The sequence below is a fragment of the Somniosus microcephalus genome, chromosome 5 (assembly GCF_052327205.1).
Source record: "Somniosus microcephalus isolate GS21.2 chromosome 5, FLI_Smic_1.0, whole genome shotgun sequence".
Taxonomy (NCBI): Eukaryota; Metazoa; Chordata; class Chondrichthyes; order Squaliformes; family Somniosidae; genus Somniosus; species Somniosus microcephalus.
Window position 1 is genome coordinate 12,642,315 of NC_140991.1, and position 20,155 is coordinate 12,662,469.

A 20,155-nucleotide genomic window follows, 5' to 3' on the forward strand; every position below is an offset into this window, starting at 1 on the left:
TCTCTGGATTACTACCTGAGTCACGCGCAAATTGGCATAGGGACAAGCAGATCAGAGAGTTAAATGTGAGGCACAAAGAGTGGTGTGGGTGGACAGGGTTTCAATTCATGGGGCATTGGCACCAGTACTGAGGAAAGAGGGAGCTGTTCCGTTGGGACGGGCTGCATTTAAACTGGGCTGGGACCAGTGTCCTGGCGAATCGAATAACTAAACTAAGCTAATTCCCAGTAAACTACATTGATCTCAACTGCATGTCTAAAAGCCAAATTTCTTGCCACGGAGATTGTGAGATCTTTGTGGGAAGCATTCTTCGAGGCCAGTGATGAACACCTTTGCTTCGTCGCTGACTGCAAATTATGGGCCATTATAAAGAGCAGGCAGCATGAACGTTGCGTGCTGCCTGCACCACTTTGAACGGGCGTGGGCACATCGCGTTTCAGGTGCCTGCGCCTGTTTTCGGGCCTTATCCATTTTCTAGGCCTCCGTTTCCTATTGCTTAGCCAATTTTGTATCTATGCTGCTCCTGCTCCTTTTATCCCATGGACTTCAATTTTGCAAACAAGCCTAATATGTAGTAGTTTATCAAATGCCTTTTAAAAGTCCATATGGGGGAAAAATTCGGTTGCGTAGAGCCTCCCGTTAGTGCCTCAGGGGGGCGCTAGGAAGTTAGCACCTGAGCGCGGCGATATTAGCGCCACTCGCGAAATTGACCAGACATTTTGTGGCGGTGTTAAACACTACTGCCACGATCTCCTGCGCCCACACTTCCACATTGCACTTGCCACGGCCTGCAACACAGCCAGCCCAGACTGCTGCCGCCCATGCTGCCGCTCAGTCGAGCGTGAAACGCCCTGGTAGCGCCCCGGACCGGATGTTGAGTCGCAGCTCCTGCCTTTCCGCCTGCCGTTAGCAACGACAGGTAGAGGGGAGCGTTTTGCAGTCGGGCAGGGGCTGGGGGAGTGCTATTTAAAGGCGGCCGCTTCCTGTCTTTTTTTGTCGGTGACATTTTTGCACCACGCATCCTGAGAGGGAGAGAGACTTCTGGAGAGATTCAACGCTGTGTAAAGGAGTTTGGGTCCTGAGCAGCACTTTGCAGGTTCATTTTGATTTGACCTTCATTGCAGCGATTTAGAAGAGACTATGGGGCCTGCACTTAATCGGGGTATCGTCCTGCACCTGCAGAATCGGAGGCAGCAGAGACGCAGAGAGAGAGTGGCAAACATGGCCAGAGGGAGGAGGGCCAAGAGGCCTCTACACAGGAGACCTTACCCTCCGAGGGTATTCAAGGAGCAGTTCTCATACCTTCATTTGTCTGAGGAGCAGTCTTTGTGCAGGCTGCGCTTCAGCAAGGAGGTGGTCACTGAGCTCTGCCACCTGCTGCAACCAGATCTGCAGCCTCAACTCAGGACCAGGACGTCTCTGTCAGTGGCAGTGAAGGTGACAGTGGAAGGCTGCTCAATGCTGAACCCAGACACTGCAGATGCCCTTGAAGGACGCCCACGACCAGCTCTGGGCCTGGAGACCCCGGCTGCAGACTGCTCTAACTCTGCATGGGCGGCAGCAGTCTGGGCTGGCTGTGTTGCAGGCCGTGGCAAGTGCAATGTGGAAGTGCCAGTGGTGGGAGCAGGAATGCTGTCATCCTGAGAGGACAGCACCTTCCTGCTCGATCAACACACTGCCACTCCCACGGGGCAGTACCTCAGCATCCGGAGCAATCTGCTCGAGCACAGATTGCTGGCCTGCTGCGGCACCGTGAGAGCCCCGGGGCAATGTGGCCAACCCAGCAAGGATGGCAGCAGTCAGTGCTTGCGTGACATTAATCTGAGACTGTATGAGAGCAGTCTGAGACTGGATGGCACCAGCCAATGACTGAATTGCAGCATTAAGCTGTTGCGTTGCATCGGGCTGTGCTGCAGCGGACTCCTCCACACTCCTAGCCAGTCCATCCATGCTTTCGGGCACCCTTGCCATTGCACCCATGAGCTCAGTGTGCATGCTCAAGGCCTGGCTATTCATGGCCGCGATGACACGGTCCTCATCCGAGCCCTGTGCAGCAGGAATCGCTTGCCTACTCGCCCTCCAGGGACCTGGCCCCTGAGCTTCCCTACCCCCATGGCATTGCTGCAGCCCGCTGGGTCCCGGAGCTTCGCCCTCATCAGACCCTACCCTCCTGCTCCCCTCCAGGGAAGGCGTGGTCCCAGTGTTGGAATGGGCACCCTCGGGAGACGCAGGAGGTGAGGCTCCGGCTTCCTCTTCCTCCTCGCCTGGGGCGTCGCTGCCACTGGCAGGTTGAGGGACAGGCTGGTCAGCTGGTTCACTATCTGAAAGCAGGGAGGTACAAGAGTGGCTTTAGCGTCAGGACAGCTGGGCAGTAAGGGAGCAAGGACTGGAGACATTTAGTAAGTTGGATTGAAAGTGTAAAAGGCTGGTGTGAGGGGCAAGTGGAATGAGAGAGGAGAGAAAGCTGATGAACATACCATTACTATCCCCAAGGGGGTCGACCTCTCTAGCGGCCACGGCACCTATGACCTGGCTGGCAACGATCCTGTGCACGCGCGCCTCCAAATCGGTCAGTGGGTGTAGGTCAGCCGGTCCTCCTCCCGTGCGTTGCTGCTGCCGCCTGTTATGAGACAGCTTGGCCTGCAAGAAAAAGCACGGCGTCTGACTAAATGTGCAGCCATGTGCATGCCTGATGTGCCTCCCATAGTTGTGTAGCCCTTAATGTATGCAGCCATGTGCTCAGCTGATGTGCCTCCCATAGTTGAATAGCCCTTACTGTATGCAAGGTGTGGAATGTGCATGTGTTTTATGAGATGGCCATAGGTCTTGGATGAGTGTTGGGAATTTGGGGTTTTTAAACCCTCTGGGCACAGAGTGAAGTTGAGATGCAGGGATGTAAGAGTTATTGAAAAGCAGCCACTCACCCTGACCACCCAAGTGAGGTCGTTGAACTTCTTACGACATTGGGTGTGGGTCCTCGGCACCAGGCTCCTCGAGGAGACGTGCTGAGCCAGCTCTCTCCAGACTCTTCGGTATTCCCGGGGCAATGGCCTCCTGCCCCTCGCTGGGTAGAGCAGTGCCCGTCGCTGCTCCACAGCGCCAACCAGAGCCACCAAGGCCCGGTCGCTGAAGCGCTGAGCTCTTTCCCAGGGCCTATCCATTGGTGGTACCAGCACAATTGCTTTACAGGTCTCCCCAAGCCGAGATTCAAGGCTGCAATGAGCAGGGTGTGGCTGGACAGCAACATGGGCCCTCCCCTTTAAGAACTGGCCAGCGCCAGCCTATCTGTGTTCCATTGCTAACTGACATCACCTGAGCTTTGGTAGCGCTCTGAGGTAGCACCTTGCTCCTCGACGTTAGCGCCTTAAGACAGGTGTGTAGCGCCTGATTTAGCGCGCAAATCACCTCCAGGGGCGATAGAGGCCAAGTTTGCAGTCAGAGGCAATAATTAGCGCCGGGCGCTAAATTTTGCGCCCGTCCGATAATAGCGCCCCAAACGGGGCGATCCCGAATTTCTCCCCCCATATACACAAGCCATCTGCCCTAATATCTCCTTATGTGGCTCAGTGTCAACTTTTGTTGATAACGCTCCTGTGAAGCGCCTTGGGACATTTTACTACACTAAAGGCGCTATATAAATGCAAGTTGTTGTATTGGGGGTTTGCGGAGAGAGTATCTCTTTATGGGGGGTTAGAGGGGGAAAGTGTCTCGGTATGGGGGTTAGAGGGGGGATGATATTGGGGTGTTAGAGGGGGAGAGTATCTCTGTAACCCTCATTGAAAACCCTATAGATGTTCAGTATACTCATTTCTAATTGGGTGTGGAGATGCCGGAGTTGGACTGGGGTGGACAAATGTAAGAATTCACACAACACCAGGTTATAGTCCAACAGCTTTATTTGAAATCACAAGCTTTCGGAGCGCTGCTCCTTCTTCAGGTGATCGATGACGATGAACACCTCGCTAAGGCCATCCCCACGCCTCCACTACTCGCTTTCAAACAGCCGCCTAACCTCAAACAGACCATCGTTCGCAGCAAATTACCCAGCTTTCAGGAGAACAGCGACCACGACACCACACAACCCTGCCACAGCAACCTCTGCAAGACATGCCAGATCATCAACACAGATACCATCATCACACGTGAGGACACCACCCACCAGGTACATGGTACATACTCATGTGACTCGGCCAACGTTGTCTACCTCATACGTTGCAGGAAAGGATGCCCCGGAGCATGGTACATCGGCGAGACCATGCAGACACTGCGACAACGGATGAACGGACACCGCGCAACAATCACCAGGCAGGAGTGTTCCCTTCCAGTCGGGGAACACTTCAGCAGTCAAGGACATTCAGCCTCCGATCTTCGGGTAAGCATTCTCCAAGGCGGCCTTCGAGACACACGACAACGCAAAATCGTCGAGCAGAAACTGATAGCCAAGTTCCGCACCCATGAGGACGGCCTCAACAGAGATCTTGGGTTCATGTCACGCTACATGTAACCCCACCTGACGCAGGGTCATCCAGACTCGAGTCTACATTGGCTTGTTCTCTCTACACAGATGCGGCCGGACCTGCTGTGATTTCCAGCCAAAAAAAATGTTTTTTGTCTTTTTTTGTTTTTCATACAGACCCCAGCATCTGCAATATTTGACCCCTTGTGACCCCACCTCATTGTTCTTTGATGTAATGTTTCCCTGACTGACCTGTTTGGACACCATTCACACCTTTGACTGCTGTGATTATCTCTCTGCCGAGGTGTGATAAATGGCAGTTGGAAAGGTTACCTGTAAACATCTGACATGATTCTCTGACTATATAAGCTGTGTCTTTATGCATTTCTCCACTTCACCTGAAGAAGGAGCAGTGCTCCGAAAGCTTGTGATTTCAAATAAACATAGAAACATAGAGATAGGAACAGGAGTAGGCCATTCGGCCCTTCGAGCCTGCTCCGCCATTCAATGAGATCATGGCTGATCTTCGTCTGAGATCTTAGCTGATCTTACCAGTTCAGTACCCCGTCCCCGCCTTTTCTCCGTAACCCTTAATCCCCTTAGCCTTCAGAAATATATCCAATTCTCTCTTGAAAATATTTATTGAATTAGCCTTCACAGCCCTCTGTGGCAGGGAATTCCACAGGCTCACCACTCTTTGAGTGAAGAAATTCTTCCTCATCTCTGTTTTAAATGATTTGCCCGCTATTTTTAGACTGTGGCCCCTGGTTCTGTGCTCCCCTGCCATTGGAAACATTCTCTCTGAATTCAGCCTGTCCAGGCCTGCCATAATTTTATATGTTTCGATGAGATCCCCTCTCAATCTTCTAAACTCCAGTGAGTACAAGCCCAAACTATTCAATCTCTCCTCGTAGGTCATTCCCGCCATTCCAGGTATCAGCCTGGTGAATCGCCGCTGCACTCTTTCCATGGCAAGAACATCCTTCCGCAGATGGGGCGACCAAAACTGTACACAATACTCCAGATGCGGTCTCACCAGCACCTTGTACAGCTGTAGTAAGGTATCCCTATTCCTATACTCGAACCCCCTTGATATGAAGGCCAACATACCATTTGCCTTCTTAATCGCCTGTTGCACCTGCATGCTCTCCTTCAGTGACTGGTGCACAAGAACACCCAGGTCCCTCTGCACTTCCCCATCTCCCAATCTATTGCCATTTAGATAATAATCTACCCTCCTGTTTTTACCCCCAAAGTGGATAACCTCGCATTTATCCACATTATAGTGCATCTGCCACGTATCCGCCCATTCCCCCAACCTGTCCAAATCGTACTGTAGCCTCCTGACATCCTCATCAGAGCCCACCCCTCCTCCTAGTTTAGTGTCGTCAGCGAATTTGGAAATATTGCATCCAATTCCCTGATCCAGATCATTTATATATATTGTGAACAGCTGGGGTCCCAGGACAGATCCTTGCGGCACCCCGCTGGTCACTGCCTGCCACTCCGAAAACGAGCCGTTTATTCCAACTCTCTGTTTTCTATCCGCCAGCCAGTTCTCTATCCACGTTAATACTTTGCCCCCAATCCCATGAGCCTTAATTTTGCATGATAATCTTTTGTGTGGAACCTTATCGAAGGCTTTCTGGAAGTCAAGGTACACCACATCCACTGGCTCTCCCCCATCTATTTTACCAGTTACTTCCTCAAAAAATTCCAGCAGATTAGTCAAACACGATTTACCCTTTGTAAATCCATGTTGACTCTGTCCGATCCTTTCCCCATTTGTCAAGTGCTCCGCTATTTTATCCTTAATAATGGACTCTAGCATTTTGCCCACAACCGATGTAAGGCTTACTGGTCTATAATTCCCTGCTTTCTCTCTACCCCCCTTTTTAAATATTGGGGTAACATTAGCTACCCTCCAATCCACGGGTACTGTTCCCGAGTCAATGGAGTTCCGGAAGATGATCCTTAGAGCATCTGCTATCTCCAGGGCCACCTCCTTAAGTACCCTAGGATGTAGTTTATCAGGCCCCGGGGATTTGTCGGCCTTCAGTCCCCTCAACTTACCCAACACCATATCCCTAGAGATACTAATTTCTGTCAGCTCCTCCCTCTCATTAGTCCCTATGTTTGCCGATATTCCTGGGAGGTTATTTGTGTCCTCCTTTGTGAATACAGAACCAAAGTATGAGTTTAATTGGTCTGCCATTTCCTTATTCTCCATTATATATTCTCCCGAATCGGACTGCAAGGGACCGACTTGGGATTTTACCAGTCTTTTCCTCCTGATATACCGATAAAAGCTTTTGCAGTCTGTCTTTATGTTTGCTGCAAGTTTACTTTCGTATTCTATTTTCCCCTTCCTGATTAATCCCTTTGTCCTCTTTTGCTGTATCCTGTACTGCCCCCAATCTTCCGGTCTGGTGCTTTTTTTTGCCAGTTGATATGCCCTTTTTTTTGATTTTATGCTGTCCCTAATTTCCCTCGTTATCCACGGTTGAGCCACCTTTTTAGGTTTATTTTTATGCCAAACCGGTATAAACATGTTCTGGAATTCTTCCATTCTATCTTTGAATGCTTGCCATTGTCTATCCACTGTCAATCCCCCCAGAAACACCACCCAATCAATCTTACCCAATTCCCGTCTCATACCCTCGTAATTCCCTTTATTTAAGTTCTGGACCTTAGTCTCTGATTCAATTTCCTCACTCTCCATCTCGACTGAGAGCTCGATCATATTATGATCGCTCTGACCCAAGGGGCCTCGTACAAGAAGATTGTTGATAAGTCCCTTCTCATTGCACAATACCCAGTCTAAAATGGCCTGATCTCGAGTCGGCTCCTCGACATATTGGTCCAGATAACCGTCCCGAAAACATTCCAGGAATTCCTCCTCCTCAGAATTTTTACTAATTTGGGTAGTCCAATCAATATGTAAATTAAAGTCACCCATGATGACAGCTGTGCTCTTATCGCACGCTTCTCTAATTTCCCTTTTTATGCCTTCCCTCACCTCCATATTACTATTTGGAGGCCTATATATCACACCCACTAACGTTTTCCTCCCCTTGCTATTTCTCATTTCTACCCATACAGATTCCGTTTCATCCGAGTTAATATCCTTCCTTTCCATTGCATTAATCCCCTCCTTTACCAGCAATGCTACCCCACCTCCCCTACCTTTTTGCCGATCCTTCCTAAATATTGTATATCCCTGGATGTTAAGTTCCCAGCCTTGCCCACCCTGCAGCCACGTTTCTGTAATCCCAATCAAATCATACTTGTTTACCTCTATTTCCACAACTAATTCATCCACCTTGTTCCTAATGCTTCTAGCATTAAGATACAAAGCCTTCAGGCTTGCTTTTTTCACACTCTCATTATGAATTAGTTTGGCCCTTTGTGTTTCTCTCCTTTGCTTATTGCTTCTCACCTTTCTACCATCTATTTCTGACTTCATATGACTTCCCTCTTTTCCACTATCTAGGTTCCCATCCCCCTGCCAAATTAGTTTAAATCCTCCCGAACCGCCCTAGAAAATATTACCCCGAGGACATCGGCTCCCTCACAGCTCAGGTGTAGACCGTCCCCTTGGTACAGGTCACTCCTCCCCAAGAACTGGTTCCAATGCCTCAAGAATTTAAATCCCTCTCCCTTGCACCACTGCTCAAGCCACGTATTTAGCTTATCTATCTTACTCTCTCTAAACTTATTAGCTCGTGGCACTGGTAGCAATCCAGAGATTACTACCTTTGAGGTCCTACTTTTCAATTTAGCTCCTAACTCCCTAAATTCAGCTTGTAGGACCTCCTCCCTCTTTTTACCTACATCGTTGGTACCTACATGTAAATAAAGCTGTTGGACTATAACCTGGTGTTGTGTGACTTCTTTCATTTCTAATTGGCCCAGGTAGGAACGTTGTACTGTAGAATAAAGAGTGAGTCACATATCCGGGCGCTGTCTGTCAACGTTATGAAGCACATTTACTGTTAATGTGCAGCTAACCCCATTCAGCACTTTCATTGATGTATAATGTGAGTAATGAGACCTTCTCCTTTCTTTAATAGCCGCACGTGGAATGAGTTCAGATTCACTTGAAATGAGTGATGACTCACTAGATGAGCCACAGTATTCACGCCGTAAGTGCAAATATAGATACTCTTAAATTGAAAGACATGCTGGTTTGTTTCAAAAAAAGCTGTTGGATAGAGTTCAAGCATTGGTGCTCTAACGCTCCATGGGACTGAACAACAAGGCACTGATTCTTGTCCACAGTTCAGGAAATGGTGAACTTCACACCTCCGTTAGCCCATCAAGGTCAATGGAGGCCAGGCTACTGCTTGGTTAATGTTACACCATGGAAAAAAAAAGGTCTCGGGGTCGATTCTGGGTCGGCACTGAGTCAGTTGACCTGTGAATTGGCAGGAGTGTTTAAAATAATACAGCGTCTCAGTGAATTGAAGGGATTTGGAGGGGGAGAGAATCTCTGTATGGGAAAGTTAGAGGCAGACAGTATGTCTAATGGTGGGTCAGACTGCTAGAGTATCTCTGTATGGCAAGGTGGTTAGAGGGGGAGAGTATGTACGAGCGGTTATAGGAGGAGAGTATCTCTGTATGGAAGGTGGCGGGGGAAGAGTTTCTCTGTACGGGCGGGGTTAGAGGACGAGAGTATCTCTTTATGGGAGGTGGCGGGGGAAAGTATCTCTGTGTGGGGGGGTGGTTAGAGAGAGAGAGTATCTATAATTGGGGGTTAGAGGGAGACAGTATCCCTATATGGAAGGTGACGGGTTGAGTATTTTTGTATGGGAGAGGTTTAGAGAGGGAGAGTATCTGTATGAGGGCGTTAGAGGGGTGAGTATTGCAGTAATGTGTTTTAGAAGGGGAGAGTATCTCTGTACAGAGGGATTGGGAGTGAGCATCGCTGTATGGGGGGTTGGAGGGGGAGAGTATCTCTGCATGGGGGGTTTAGAGAAGGAGGTGAGATAATGACCAGGTACTCTGATTTAATGATGTTGGTTGAGAGATAAATATTGGCCAGCACACCACGGAGAACTCCCCAGCTCGTCTTCAAAATAGTGCCATAGGATCTTTTAATTTGACCTGACAACAGACGGGGCCTCAATTTAACATGTCATCCAAAAGACGGCACCTCTGACAGTGCAGCACTCCCTCAGTACTGTACTGGAATGTCAGCCTGGATTATGCGCTGAACTCGCTGGAGTGGAACTTGAACCTACATCCTTCTGGCTCAGAAGTGAGAGTGTTACCACTGACATTGGGGGGATTTGAAAGCCAAGGGCGATAAAGAGGGATTAGAGAGGGAGAGTACCTGGGTATGAGGTAATAAAAGGGTGAGTATCTCTGTGGGTTAGGGACGTGAGGATGCCACCCGAACCCTGCAGGCCCTGCGAACATAGCTATAGGTAGGAATGTTGTAGAATAGAGAGCAAGTCACAGATCTCTGTACGGGCGGGGTTAGAGGACGAGAGTATCCCTGTATGGGAGGTGGCGGGAGAGAGTATCTCTGTGTGGGGGGGGGTGGTGGTTAGAGAGAGAGAGTATCTATAATTGGGGGTTAGAGGGAGACAGTATCCCTGTATGGAAGGTGACGGGGTGAGTATCTTTGTATGGGAGAGGCTTAGAGAGGGAGAGTATCTGTATAGGGGTGTCGCAATATTAATCAAGGAGTCAATTACTGCTGTAAGGAGGGATGATATTTTAACAGGTTCCTCTAATGAGGCCATATGGGTAGAACTTAAAAACAAAAAGGGGGCAAGCACTTTCCTGGGAGTGTATTATAGGCCCCCAAACAGTCAGGGGGAGATAGAGGAACAGATATGTAGGAAAATCTCAAAGAAGTGTAGAAATAATAGGGTAATAATAGTAGGGGATTTCAACTTCCCCAATATTAACTGGGACAGTCAGAGTGTGAAAGGCTTAGAGGGTGCGGAATTCTTAAAGTGCATCCAGGAAAGCTTTTTGAGCCAGCCTGTAGAAAGTCCTACAAGAGAGGGGGTGGTACTGGACCTAATTCTAGGGAATGTAGCCGGGCAAGTGGTAGAAGTGTCAGTAGGAGAGCATTTTGGTGACAGTGACCATAATTCGGTGAGATTAAAGGTAGTCATGGAAAAGGACAAAGATGGACCGGAAATAAAAGTTCTAAATTGGAGGAAGGCCGATTTTAATATGATCTGGCCAAAGTGGACTAGGATCAGCTACTTGCAGGAAAATCCACATCAGAGCAGTGGGAGTCATTCAGAAAGAAAATAGAGAGAGTACAGCGCCAACATGTTCCCGTTAAGGTCAAGGGTGGGACCAACAAGTCCAGATAACCCTGGATGTCAAGGGATATACAAGAATGGATTAGGAAAAAAAGGGAGGCTTTTGGCAGATGCAAAGGACTAAAAACAGTGGAAGCCCTAGAGGTGTATAGAAAGTGCAGGGGGGTACTTAAAAAAGAAATTAGGAGAGCGAAGAGGGGGCATGAAAAAACACTGGCGGGCAAAATAAAGGAAAATCCCAAGGTGTTCTATAAGTATATTAAGGGCAAGAGGATAACCAGGGAAAGAGTAGGGCCCATTAGGGACCAAAGTGGCAATCTGTGTGTAGAGCCGAAAGATGTAGGTGAGGTTTTAAATGAATATTTTGCACATGTGTTCACTATGGAGAAGGACGATGTAGGCATAGAAATCAGGCAGGGGGATTGTGATATACTTGAACAAATTAGCATTGAGAGGGAGGAGGTACTAACGCTTTTAGCGGGCTTAAAAGTGGATAAATCCCCAGGCCCAGATGAGATGTATCCCAGGCTGCTGTGTGAGGCAAGGGAGGAGATTGCAGGGGCTCTGACACAAATATTCAGAACCTCTCTGGCCACAGGGGAGGTGCCAGAGGACTGGAGAACAGCTAACGTAGTACCATTATTCAAGAAGGGTAGTAGGGATAAACCAGGGAATTACAGGCCAGTGAGCCTAACATCAGTGGTAGGGAAATTATTGGAAAAAATTCTGAGGGACAGAATTAGTCTCCACTTGGAGAGGCAAGGATTAATCAAGGATAGTCAGCATGGCATTGTCGGGGAAGATCATGTCTAACCAATTTGATTGAATTTTTCGAGGGGGTGACTAGGTGTGTGGATGAGGGTAGTGCAGTTGATGTAGCCTACATGGACTTCAGTAAGGCTTTTGACAAAGTCCCGCATGTGAGACTGGTCAAGAAGGTAAGAGCCCATGGGATCCAGGGCAATTTGGCACATTGGATCCAAAATTGGCTTAGTGGCAGGAGACAGAGGGTGATGGTCGAAGGTTGTTTTTGTGACTGGAAGCCTGTGTCCAGTGGTGTACCGCAGGGATCGGTGCTGGGTCCTTTGCTGTTTGTAGTGTACATTAATGATTTAGATATGAATGTAGGAGGTATGATCAGTAAGTTTGCAGATAACATGAATATTGGTGGAGTGGTAAATAGTGAGGAGGGAAGCCTTAGGCTACAGGACGATATCGACGGGTTGGTCAGATGGGCAGAACAGTGGCAAATGGAATTTAACCCTAAAAAGTGTGAGGTGATGCATTTTGGGAGGACGAACAAGGCAAGGGAATACACAATGAATGGTAGGATCCTAGGAAGGACAGAGGATTAGAGGGACCTTGGTGTGCATGTGCATAGATCCCTGAAGGCAGCAGGACAGGTAGATAAGATGGTTAAGAAGGCATATGGGATACTTGCCTTCATTAGCCGAGGCATAGAATATAAGAGCAGGGAGGTTATGATGAAGCTATACAAAACGCTAGTTAGGCCACAGCTGGAATACTGTGTGCAGTTCTGGTCGCCACACTATAGGAAGGATGTGATTGCATTAGAGAGGGTGCAGAGGTGATTCACCAGGATGTTACCTGGGCTGGAGTGTTTCAGCTATGAAGAGAGACTGGACAAGCTGGGGTTGTTTTCCTTGGAGCAGAGAAGGCTGAGGGGGGACCTGATTGAGGTGCACAAAATTATGAGGGGCATAGATAGGGTAGATAGAAAGGAACTTTTCCCCTTAATAGAGGGGTCAATAACCAGGGGGCATAGTTTCAAGGTAAGTGGCAGGAGGTTTAGAGGGGATTTGAGGAAAAACGTTTTCACCCAGAGGGTGGTTGGAATCTGGAACTCACTGCCTGAAAGGGTGGTAGAGGCAGGAACCCTCACAACATTCAAGAAGCATTTAGATGAGCACTTAAAACGCCATAGCATACAAGGCTACGGACCAAGTGCTGGAAAATGGGATTAGAATAGATAGGGCTTGATGGCCGGCGCAGACACGGTGGGCCGAAGGGCCTCTTTCTGTGCTGTATAACTCTATGACTCTATGACTATGACAGGCAGTTAGTTCAGGAGTCGCCTGAGTGCAGCTCGCTCTCCAACCAGTCTGGTGGTGGCGATGGTTCCTCTGACTGCAACCAAAGCCAAGTCCACGGCACCAGCGGTGGCTCAGTTGTATAGGGGGGGAGGAGGAAGATTGGGATGGCAATAGTGGTAGGCAATTCAATAGTTAGGGAACCAGCCAAGCGTTTCTGCGGCCGCAGACGTGAATCCAGGATTGTATGTTGCCTCCCTCATGCCAGGGTCAAAGATGTCACTGAGCGGCTGCAGAACATTCTGAGGGGGGAGGGTGAACAACCAGAGGTTATGGTCTATATTGGAACCAACGACAGAGGTAGAAAAAGGGATGAGGTCCTGCAGGCAGATTTTAGGGAGCTAGGAAAGAGATTAAAAAGTAGGACCTCAAAGGTAGTAATCTCTGGATTACTCCCTGTGCCACGAGCTAGTGAGTATAGAAATAGGAGGATAGAGCAGATGAATGTGTGTCTGGAGAGCTGTTGCAGGAGGGAGGGCTTCAGATTCCTGCGACATTGGGACCGGTTCTGGGGGAGGTGGGAGCTGTACAGGCCGGACGGGTTGCAGCTTAACAGAGCCGGGACCAATGTCCTCGCGAGGGGTTTGCTAGTGCTGTTGGCGAGGAATTAAACTAATTTGGCAGGTGGATGGGCACCAGGATGTAGCATTAGAAAGGAGAAACAATGCACACAAAGGATGGGGAGAGACAGAGAGCACTAGAGTAAGAAATAGTACGGTATTAGGTGGGGTCAGATTAAGAGAGAATACAAGAAGGTCTAAGATGGGTTTAGAGTGCATGTGTGTAAACGCACGAAGAGTGGTAAATAAGGTTGGTGAGCTGCAGGTGCAAATAGCCACATGGGAATATGATGTTTTGGTGATAATAGAGACCTGGCTCAAAAAAGGGCTGGATTGGGTTTTAAATATTCCTGGATATAAGGTGTTCAGGAAAAATAGGGAAGGAAAGAAAGGAGATGGGGTGGCAGTATTGGTTAAGGAGAATATTACAGTGCTGGAGAGAGCGGATGTCCTGGAGGGGTCAAGGACAGAGTCTGTTTGGTTAGAGTTAAGAAGTAATAGAGATGCCATTACACTACTAGGTGTATTCTATAGGCCACCAACTAGTGGGAAAGATATAGAGGAGCAAATTTGCAAGGAAATTACAGAGAGGTGCAAGAACTATAGAGTAGTAATAATGGGGGACTTCAACTATCCTAATATAGACTGGGATAATAATAGTGTAAAGGGCAGAGATGGGGAAGAATTTCTGAAGTGTGTTCAGAAGAACTTTCTTGATCAGTACATTTCCAGCCCAACAAGGAAGGAGGCATTGTTGGTTCTTGTTCTGGGGAATGACGTGGGTCAAGTGGAGCAAGTGTCAGTAGGGGAACATTTAGGGAACAGTGATCATAGTATCATAAGGTTTAAATTAGCTATGGAAAAGGACAGGGAGCAATCTAGAATAAAACTACTTAATTGGAGGAAGGCAAATTTCGGTAGGTTCAAAACGGATCTGGCCCGGGTAAATTGGAATCAAAGATTGGCAGATAAAACTGTAATCTAACAATGGGCTGCCTTTAAAGAGGAGATAGTTTGGGTACAGTCGAGGTACATTCCCACTAGGGGGAAAGGTAGGGCAACTAAAGCCAGAGCTCCCTGGATGACAAAAAGATAGAGAGTGTGTATGACAGATGTCAGGTTGAGAATACAAGTGAGAATCAGGATGAATATAGAAAGTTCAGAGGGGAAGTGAAAAAGAAAATAAGAGGGGCAAAGAGAGGGTATGAGAATAGAATGGCAGCTAACATAAAAGAGAATTCAAAAGTCTTCTGTAGGCATATAAATAGTAAACGGGTAGCAAGAGGAGGCGTGGAGCCGATTAGGGACCAAAAAGATGCCCTACGCATGAAGGCAGAGGCATGGCTGAGGTACTAAATGAGTACTTTGCATTTGTCTTCTTCACCAAGGAAGAAGATGCTGCCAAAGTCATAGTGAAAGAGGAGGTTGTAGAGATACTGGATGATATAAAAATTGTTAAAGAGGAGGTACTGGAAAGGCCATCTGAACTTAATGTTGATAAGTCGCCAGGATCGGATGGGATACATCCTTGGATGCTGAGAGAGGTTAAGGAGGAAATCGCGGAGGTACTGGCTATAATCTTCCTCTATTAGGTCACCTCTCAGCCTTGTTTTTTCAAGAGAAAAGAGACCCATCCCGTTCATCCTTTCCTGAGTACCTGATGGGAAAAAATTTGCAGGGCTACGGCGAAAGGGCGGGGGAGTGGGACCAGCTGAAGTGCTCTTGCAGAGAACTGGCACGGGCTCGACGGGCTTAATGGCCTTCTTCTGTGCTGTAACCATTCTATGATTCTCTGATTCTAATCTGCAGCATGGCCTTCTGTGTCGGGTGCCCTGAATTACCAAGTGGGACAATCCTTCTCACACTCACATCAGATGTTTAAGATCATTAAAGGAGTTGATAGAGTAGATAGAGAGAAACTATTTCCTCTGGTGGGAGAGTCCAGTACAGAGGCATAACCTTAAAATTAGAGTTAGCGTGATGTCAGGAAGCACTTCTTCACACAATATGTAGTGGAAATCTAGAACTGTCTCCCCGAAAAAGCTTTTGAGTCTGGGGGTCAATTGAAAATGTCAAGACTGAGATTGATAGATTTTTGTTAGGCAAGGGTATTAAGAGTTACGGAACCAAGGCGGGTAGATGGAGTAAAGATACAGATTAGCCATAATCTAATTGAATGGTGGAACAGGCTCGTGGGGCTGAATGGTCCTTTCCTTTTCCTATGCAGCAAAATCTCCACTTCAAGAGATTCGGAGGGGGTAGGGGTCCTGCTCCATCACATGACCAAAGAGTCCATATTTCTTTTGGCTGAAATTAGTTCTTTCCCTGTACAACCTTAGGAAAGGCTCAAAATGTACCTGTAACTGACTGCATCCCTTGAAAGTTTAGCTGCAGCCCTTTAAAAATGAAGCCCAACACCAGATCCTACTAGTAGGAAGTCACCAAGCGGTAAATTTACAGTTCTGCTGAAGGGTCATCGACCTGAAACATTAATTCTATTTCTCTCTCTACAGATGCTGCCTAACCTGCTGAGTATTTCCAGCATTTTCTTTTTTTTTGTAGTAAATTTACACCTTGGGGCATGAATTATTACAAATGAGCAGCCGAACCTGCACGTTCAAGTCAAGATCTTTTACTGAGAGCTACTAACCCCCATTGAAAACCCTATAGATGTTTAGTATACTGCCCCAGAGATACTCATCTCTAATAGGCCCAGGTGTAGAAAGAATGATTCACAGATCTGGGCTCTACCTGTCCACACTATGAGGCATATTTACTGTTAATTAGCAGCTAACCGCATTCAGCTCTTTCACTGATGTATAATGTGAGCACTGATACCTTCTCCTTTCTTTATTGGCAGCATATTCAATGAGTGATGATTTGCTAGAGGTGTCAGAGTCAGGACATCACACATGTAAGTACAATCATAGATGGTCTGAAATTGAAAGACATTTAGGTTTGTTTCAGAAAAATCCGTTGGAAGGAGTGTGAGCATTGGTGATCCAACACTCTGTGGGACTGAACAGCAAGACACTGGTTCTTGTCACAATTCTGCTCGGTTAGCCCGTCAAGTTAAGTAGAGGCCAGGCTAATGATAAGACATGGAAATCAAAAGGTCTCAGTGTCAACTCAGTTGATACCGAGTTAGCTGATCTTAGGTGCAGCGTAAGTGCACCTATTATGAGAGAGTTTTATTCAATCACAGGATGTGGGTGTCACTGGCAAGGCCAACGTTTATTGCCCACCCCTAATTGCCATTCAGAAGATGGTGGTGAACCATCTTCTAGAACCGCTGCAGTCTGTGTGGTGAACATACTCCCACAGGGCTGTAAAGTAGGGAGTTCCAGAAATTTCACCCAGTGACAATGAAGGAACGGCGATATATTTCCAAGTCAGGATGGTGTGTGACTTGGAGGGGAACTTGGAGGTGGTGGTGTTCCCATGCACCTGCTGCCCTTGTCCTTCTAGGTGGTAGAGGTCACGGGTTTGGGAGGTGCCGCTGAAGAAGCCTTGGCGAGTTCCTGCAGTTCATCTTGTAGATCATAGAATCATAGAATGGTTACAGCACAGAAGGAGGCCGTTCAGCCCGTCAAGCCCGTGCCAGCGCTCTGCAAGAGCAATTCAGCTAGTCCCATAACCAATTGCTGTGTAAAATAGTTTTTCCTCATGTCACATTTGGCTCTTTTGCCAATCACCTTAAATCTGTGCCCTCTGATTCTCGACCCTTCCACCAATGGGAACAGTTTCTCTATCTACTCTGTCTAGACCCCTCATGATTTTGAACACCTCTATCAAATCTCCTCTCAACCTTTTCTGTTCTAAGGAGAACAACCCCAGCTGCTCCAGTCTATCCATGTAACTGTAGTCCCTCATCCCTGGAACCATTCTTGTAAATCTTAAATTGAAAGACATGCAGGTTTGTTTCAGAAAAAGCTGTTGGATAGAGTTCAAGCATTGGTGCTCTAACGCTCCATGGGACTGAACAACAAGGCACTGATTCTTGTCCACAGTTCAGGAAATGGTGAACTTCACACCTCCGTTAGCCCATCAAGGTCAATGGAGGCCAGGCTACTGCTTGGTTAATGTTACACCATGGAAACCAAAAGGTCTCAGGGTCGATTCTGTGTCAGTACTGAGTCAGTTGACCTGTGAATTGGCAGGAGTGTTTAAAATAATACAGCGTCTCAGTGAATTGAAGGGATTTGGAGGGGGAGAGAATCTCTGTATGGCGAGGTTAGAAACTGCCTCCACCACCCTTTCAGGCAGTGCATTCCAGATCATAACTGCTCGCTGCATAAAAAAGTTTTTCCTCGTGTCGCCTTTCGCCTTTGGTTCTTTTGCCAATCACCTTAAATCTGTGTCCTCTGATTCTCGACCCTTCTGCCAATGAGGGAACAGTTTCTCTCTATCTACTCTGTCTAGAACCCTCATGATTTTGAACACCTCTATCAAACCTCCTCTCAATCTTCACTGCTCCAAGGAGAAGAGGGGGAAGGAGTTGTTGCTTTTTGCCTACACTACTTGTAGTGCTTTGTGTTATAGGTAGATATTTAATTTCAGTGCTCTTAACTTAATCTAGATCAAGTAAGCAGTCAAGAAACTACACTGTAAACTAAGTTACCTAATTACAAATTTAATTAAATTTACTTAAATAAAACAAGGTCATATAGGGATGGCAATGCAGGTGGTGTTCCGCAACTGCAGCATGTGGGAGTTTGTGGAGAGCATTGTGCTCCCAGACAACCACGTTTGCAGCAAGTGCCTGCACCTTGAGGAACTTCAGCTCAGCGTTTTTGAGCTGAAGTCTGAGGTGCATACATTGTGGGGCCTCAGGGATGGGGAGAGTTACCTGGACTCTTTGATCCAGGAGACAGTCACACCCCTTAGGTAAGGTAGTGGTACAGGTCTGGTTCATGGTCAGGAACAGGAGGGTGTGACAGCAACTCAGGCAGGTAAGGGGACCCCAGGTGCAATGCTGGAGGAGCCTCAGCCTTTGCCCTCGTCCAACAGGTATGAGGTTCTTGGTGCCTGTGTGGATGAGGGAAATGCCTGCAGGATGGATGTGAAAGCTGACCATGGCACCATGGTGCAGGAGGTCATTCAAGTGGGGGGAGGGAAAGGAAATGTAGTTGTGTTAGGGGAACATATAGTCAGGGGGATAGATACTGTTCTCTGCAGCCGTGACCAAGAGTTCCGAAGGTTGAGGAGCTAGGATCCAAATTAAAAAGCAGAACCTCAAAGGTAATAATCTCTGGATTGTTACCTGAGCCACGTTCAAATTGACATAGGGACAAACAGATTAGAGGTTTAAATGCGTGGCTCAAAGAGTGGTGTGGGAGGAAGGGGTTTCAGTTCATGGGGCACTGGCACCAGTACTGGGGAAAGAGGGAGCTGTTCCGTTGGGACGGGCTCCACTTGAACCGGCTGGGACCAGTGTCCTGGCGAACCGAATAACTAGGGCAGTAGACAGGGCTTTAAACTAATGAAGGGGGGATGAGAGGATTCAGGAAAGAGTAAATTTAAAAGCAGCGAGAGAAATATCAAGGCTCTAGAGCAGAGTGGAGTTTTGGGTAAAAATAAGCAGAGTGGGTCAGGAAGGGTCAGATATGGTAACAAAGGTAATAAGGCATCAGTGACTAAGGTGACATCAGGGAAAAATAGAAATAAGTCAAAGCTAAAGGCACTATATCTGAATGCGCGAAGCATTCGCAACAAAATAGATGAATTAATACCGTAGATAGAAATGAACAGGTTTGATCTAATGGCCATAACGGAGACGTGGTTGCAATGTGGCCAAGGTTGGGAACTAAATATTCCAGGATGCTTAACTTTTAGAAGAGATAGGCAAAATGGAAAAGGAGGAGGGGTAGCCCCGATAATAAAGGATGGGATAAAGACAGTAGAGAGTAAGGCCTAGAAATTCAGTTGCTTGCGCCAGCCGGTAGCGCCTTAGGAGGAGGAGATGTTGGGCGCTAGGCGGCTAGCGGCCGGGCGCAGTGCGATCTGCGCCTCTCGCCAACTTCAGTAAAGATTTAGCGGCGGCGCAAAGCCTTTGCGCGCGCTCAGCTGCGCGCGCAGATCCTGACGTCATTTCATCGTGCAACGCCCTTTGTGCGCCCCAAACCGGAAATTCAGTGGCGCCGGCCTATTGTGCGCCTGGCGCCCCTAGCGACTGGTAGAGGGGAACGGTTCTCAGTCGTTGCGGGGGGCGCTATTTAAAGGGGACTCCTCCTGCATTATAAGTGACAGCCATTTTGTGCCAATCCTTCTGTGTGAGAGACAAAGGCAGAGAGCTTTCTGCTTTGACTCAGCGCTCGCACAGGTACTTCTGGCTTCAGGCCAGAGCTTTGCACTTGGATGTCACTTTCAGTGCCATAGCCTTGAGTCGCCACATATACTGTAATGGGGGCTACAATGGGTGGAAACGTTGGCTTTCTGCATTGCATTCAAAGGGATCAGAGACGCCGTGAGAGAGTGCCAGTCATGGCCAGACGGAGAAGGGCCAACAGGTGTCGGCACAGGGGCCTAGAAATTCAGTATAGCCACTTTTGGGGCGGTAAAGTCGGGCGGCCGCTAAAGTTTGCGCCCGCCGGAAAGTGGAGGCCACTTCGCCGATATTCAGTAGCTTTGGCCAAGGAGTTCGCTCAAGCGCTAAAACTGGCGTTGCACGGCTATCTTTAGGCGCTAAGCCGGCGGTGCAGACTGATACTGCCGAGGCCGGGCGCAGCGCAGGTGCGGTCA

The 20,155-nt window shown here is 48.0% G+C and overlaps 1 protein-coding gene across 3 annotated transcripts in view; it reads left to right on the top strand.

The window, feature by feature from the left end:
- Window positions 1-20,155, top strand: part of LOC147116894 (uncharacterized) — a 272,147-nt gene that overhangs the window by 121,282 nt on the left and 130,710 nt on the right. For all 3 annotated transcript variants that reach the window (XM_085987337.1, XM_085987336.1, XM_085987338.1), the window contains 2 exons: window positions 8,530-8,601; window positions 16,275-16,328. In XM_085987337.1, the coding sequence (XP_085843463.1) occupies window positions 8,530-8,601; window positions 16,275-16,328 (126 nt within the window). The remainder of the gene's footprint in view (window positions 1-8,529; window positions 8,602-16,274; window positions 16,329-20,155) is intronic.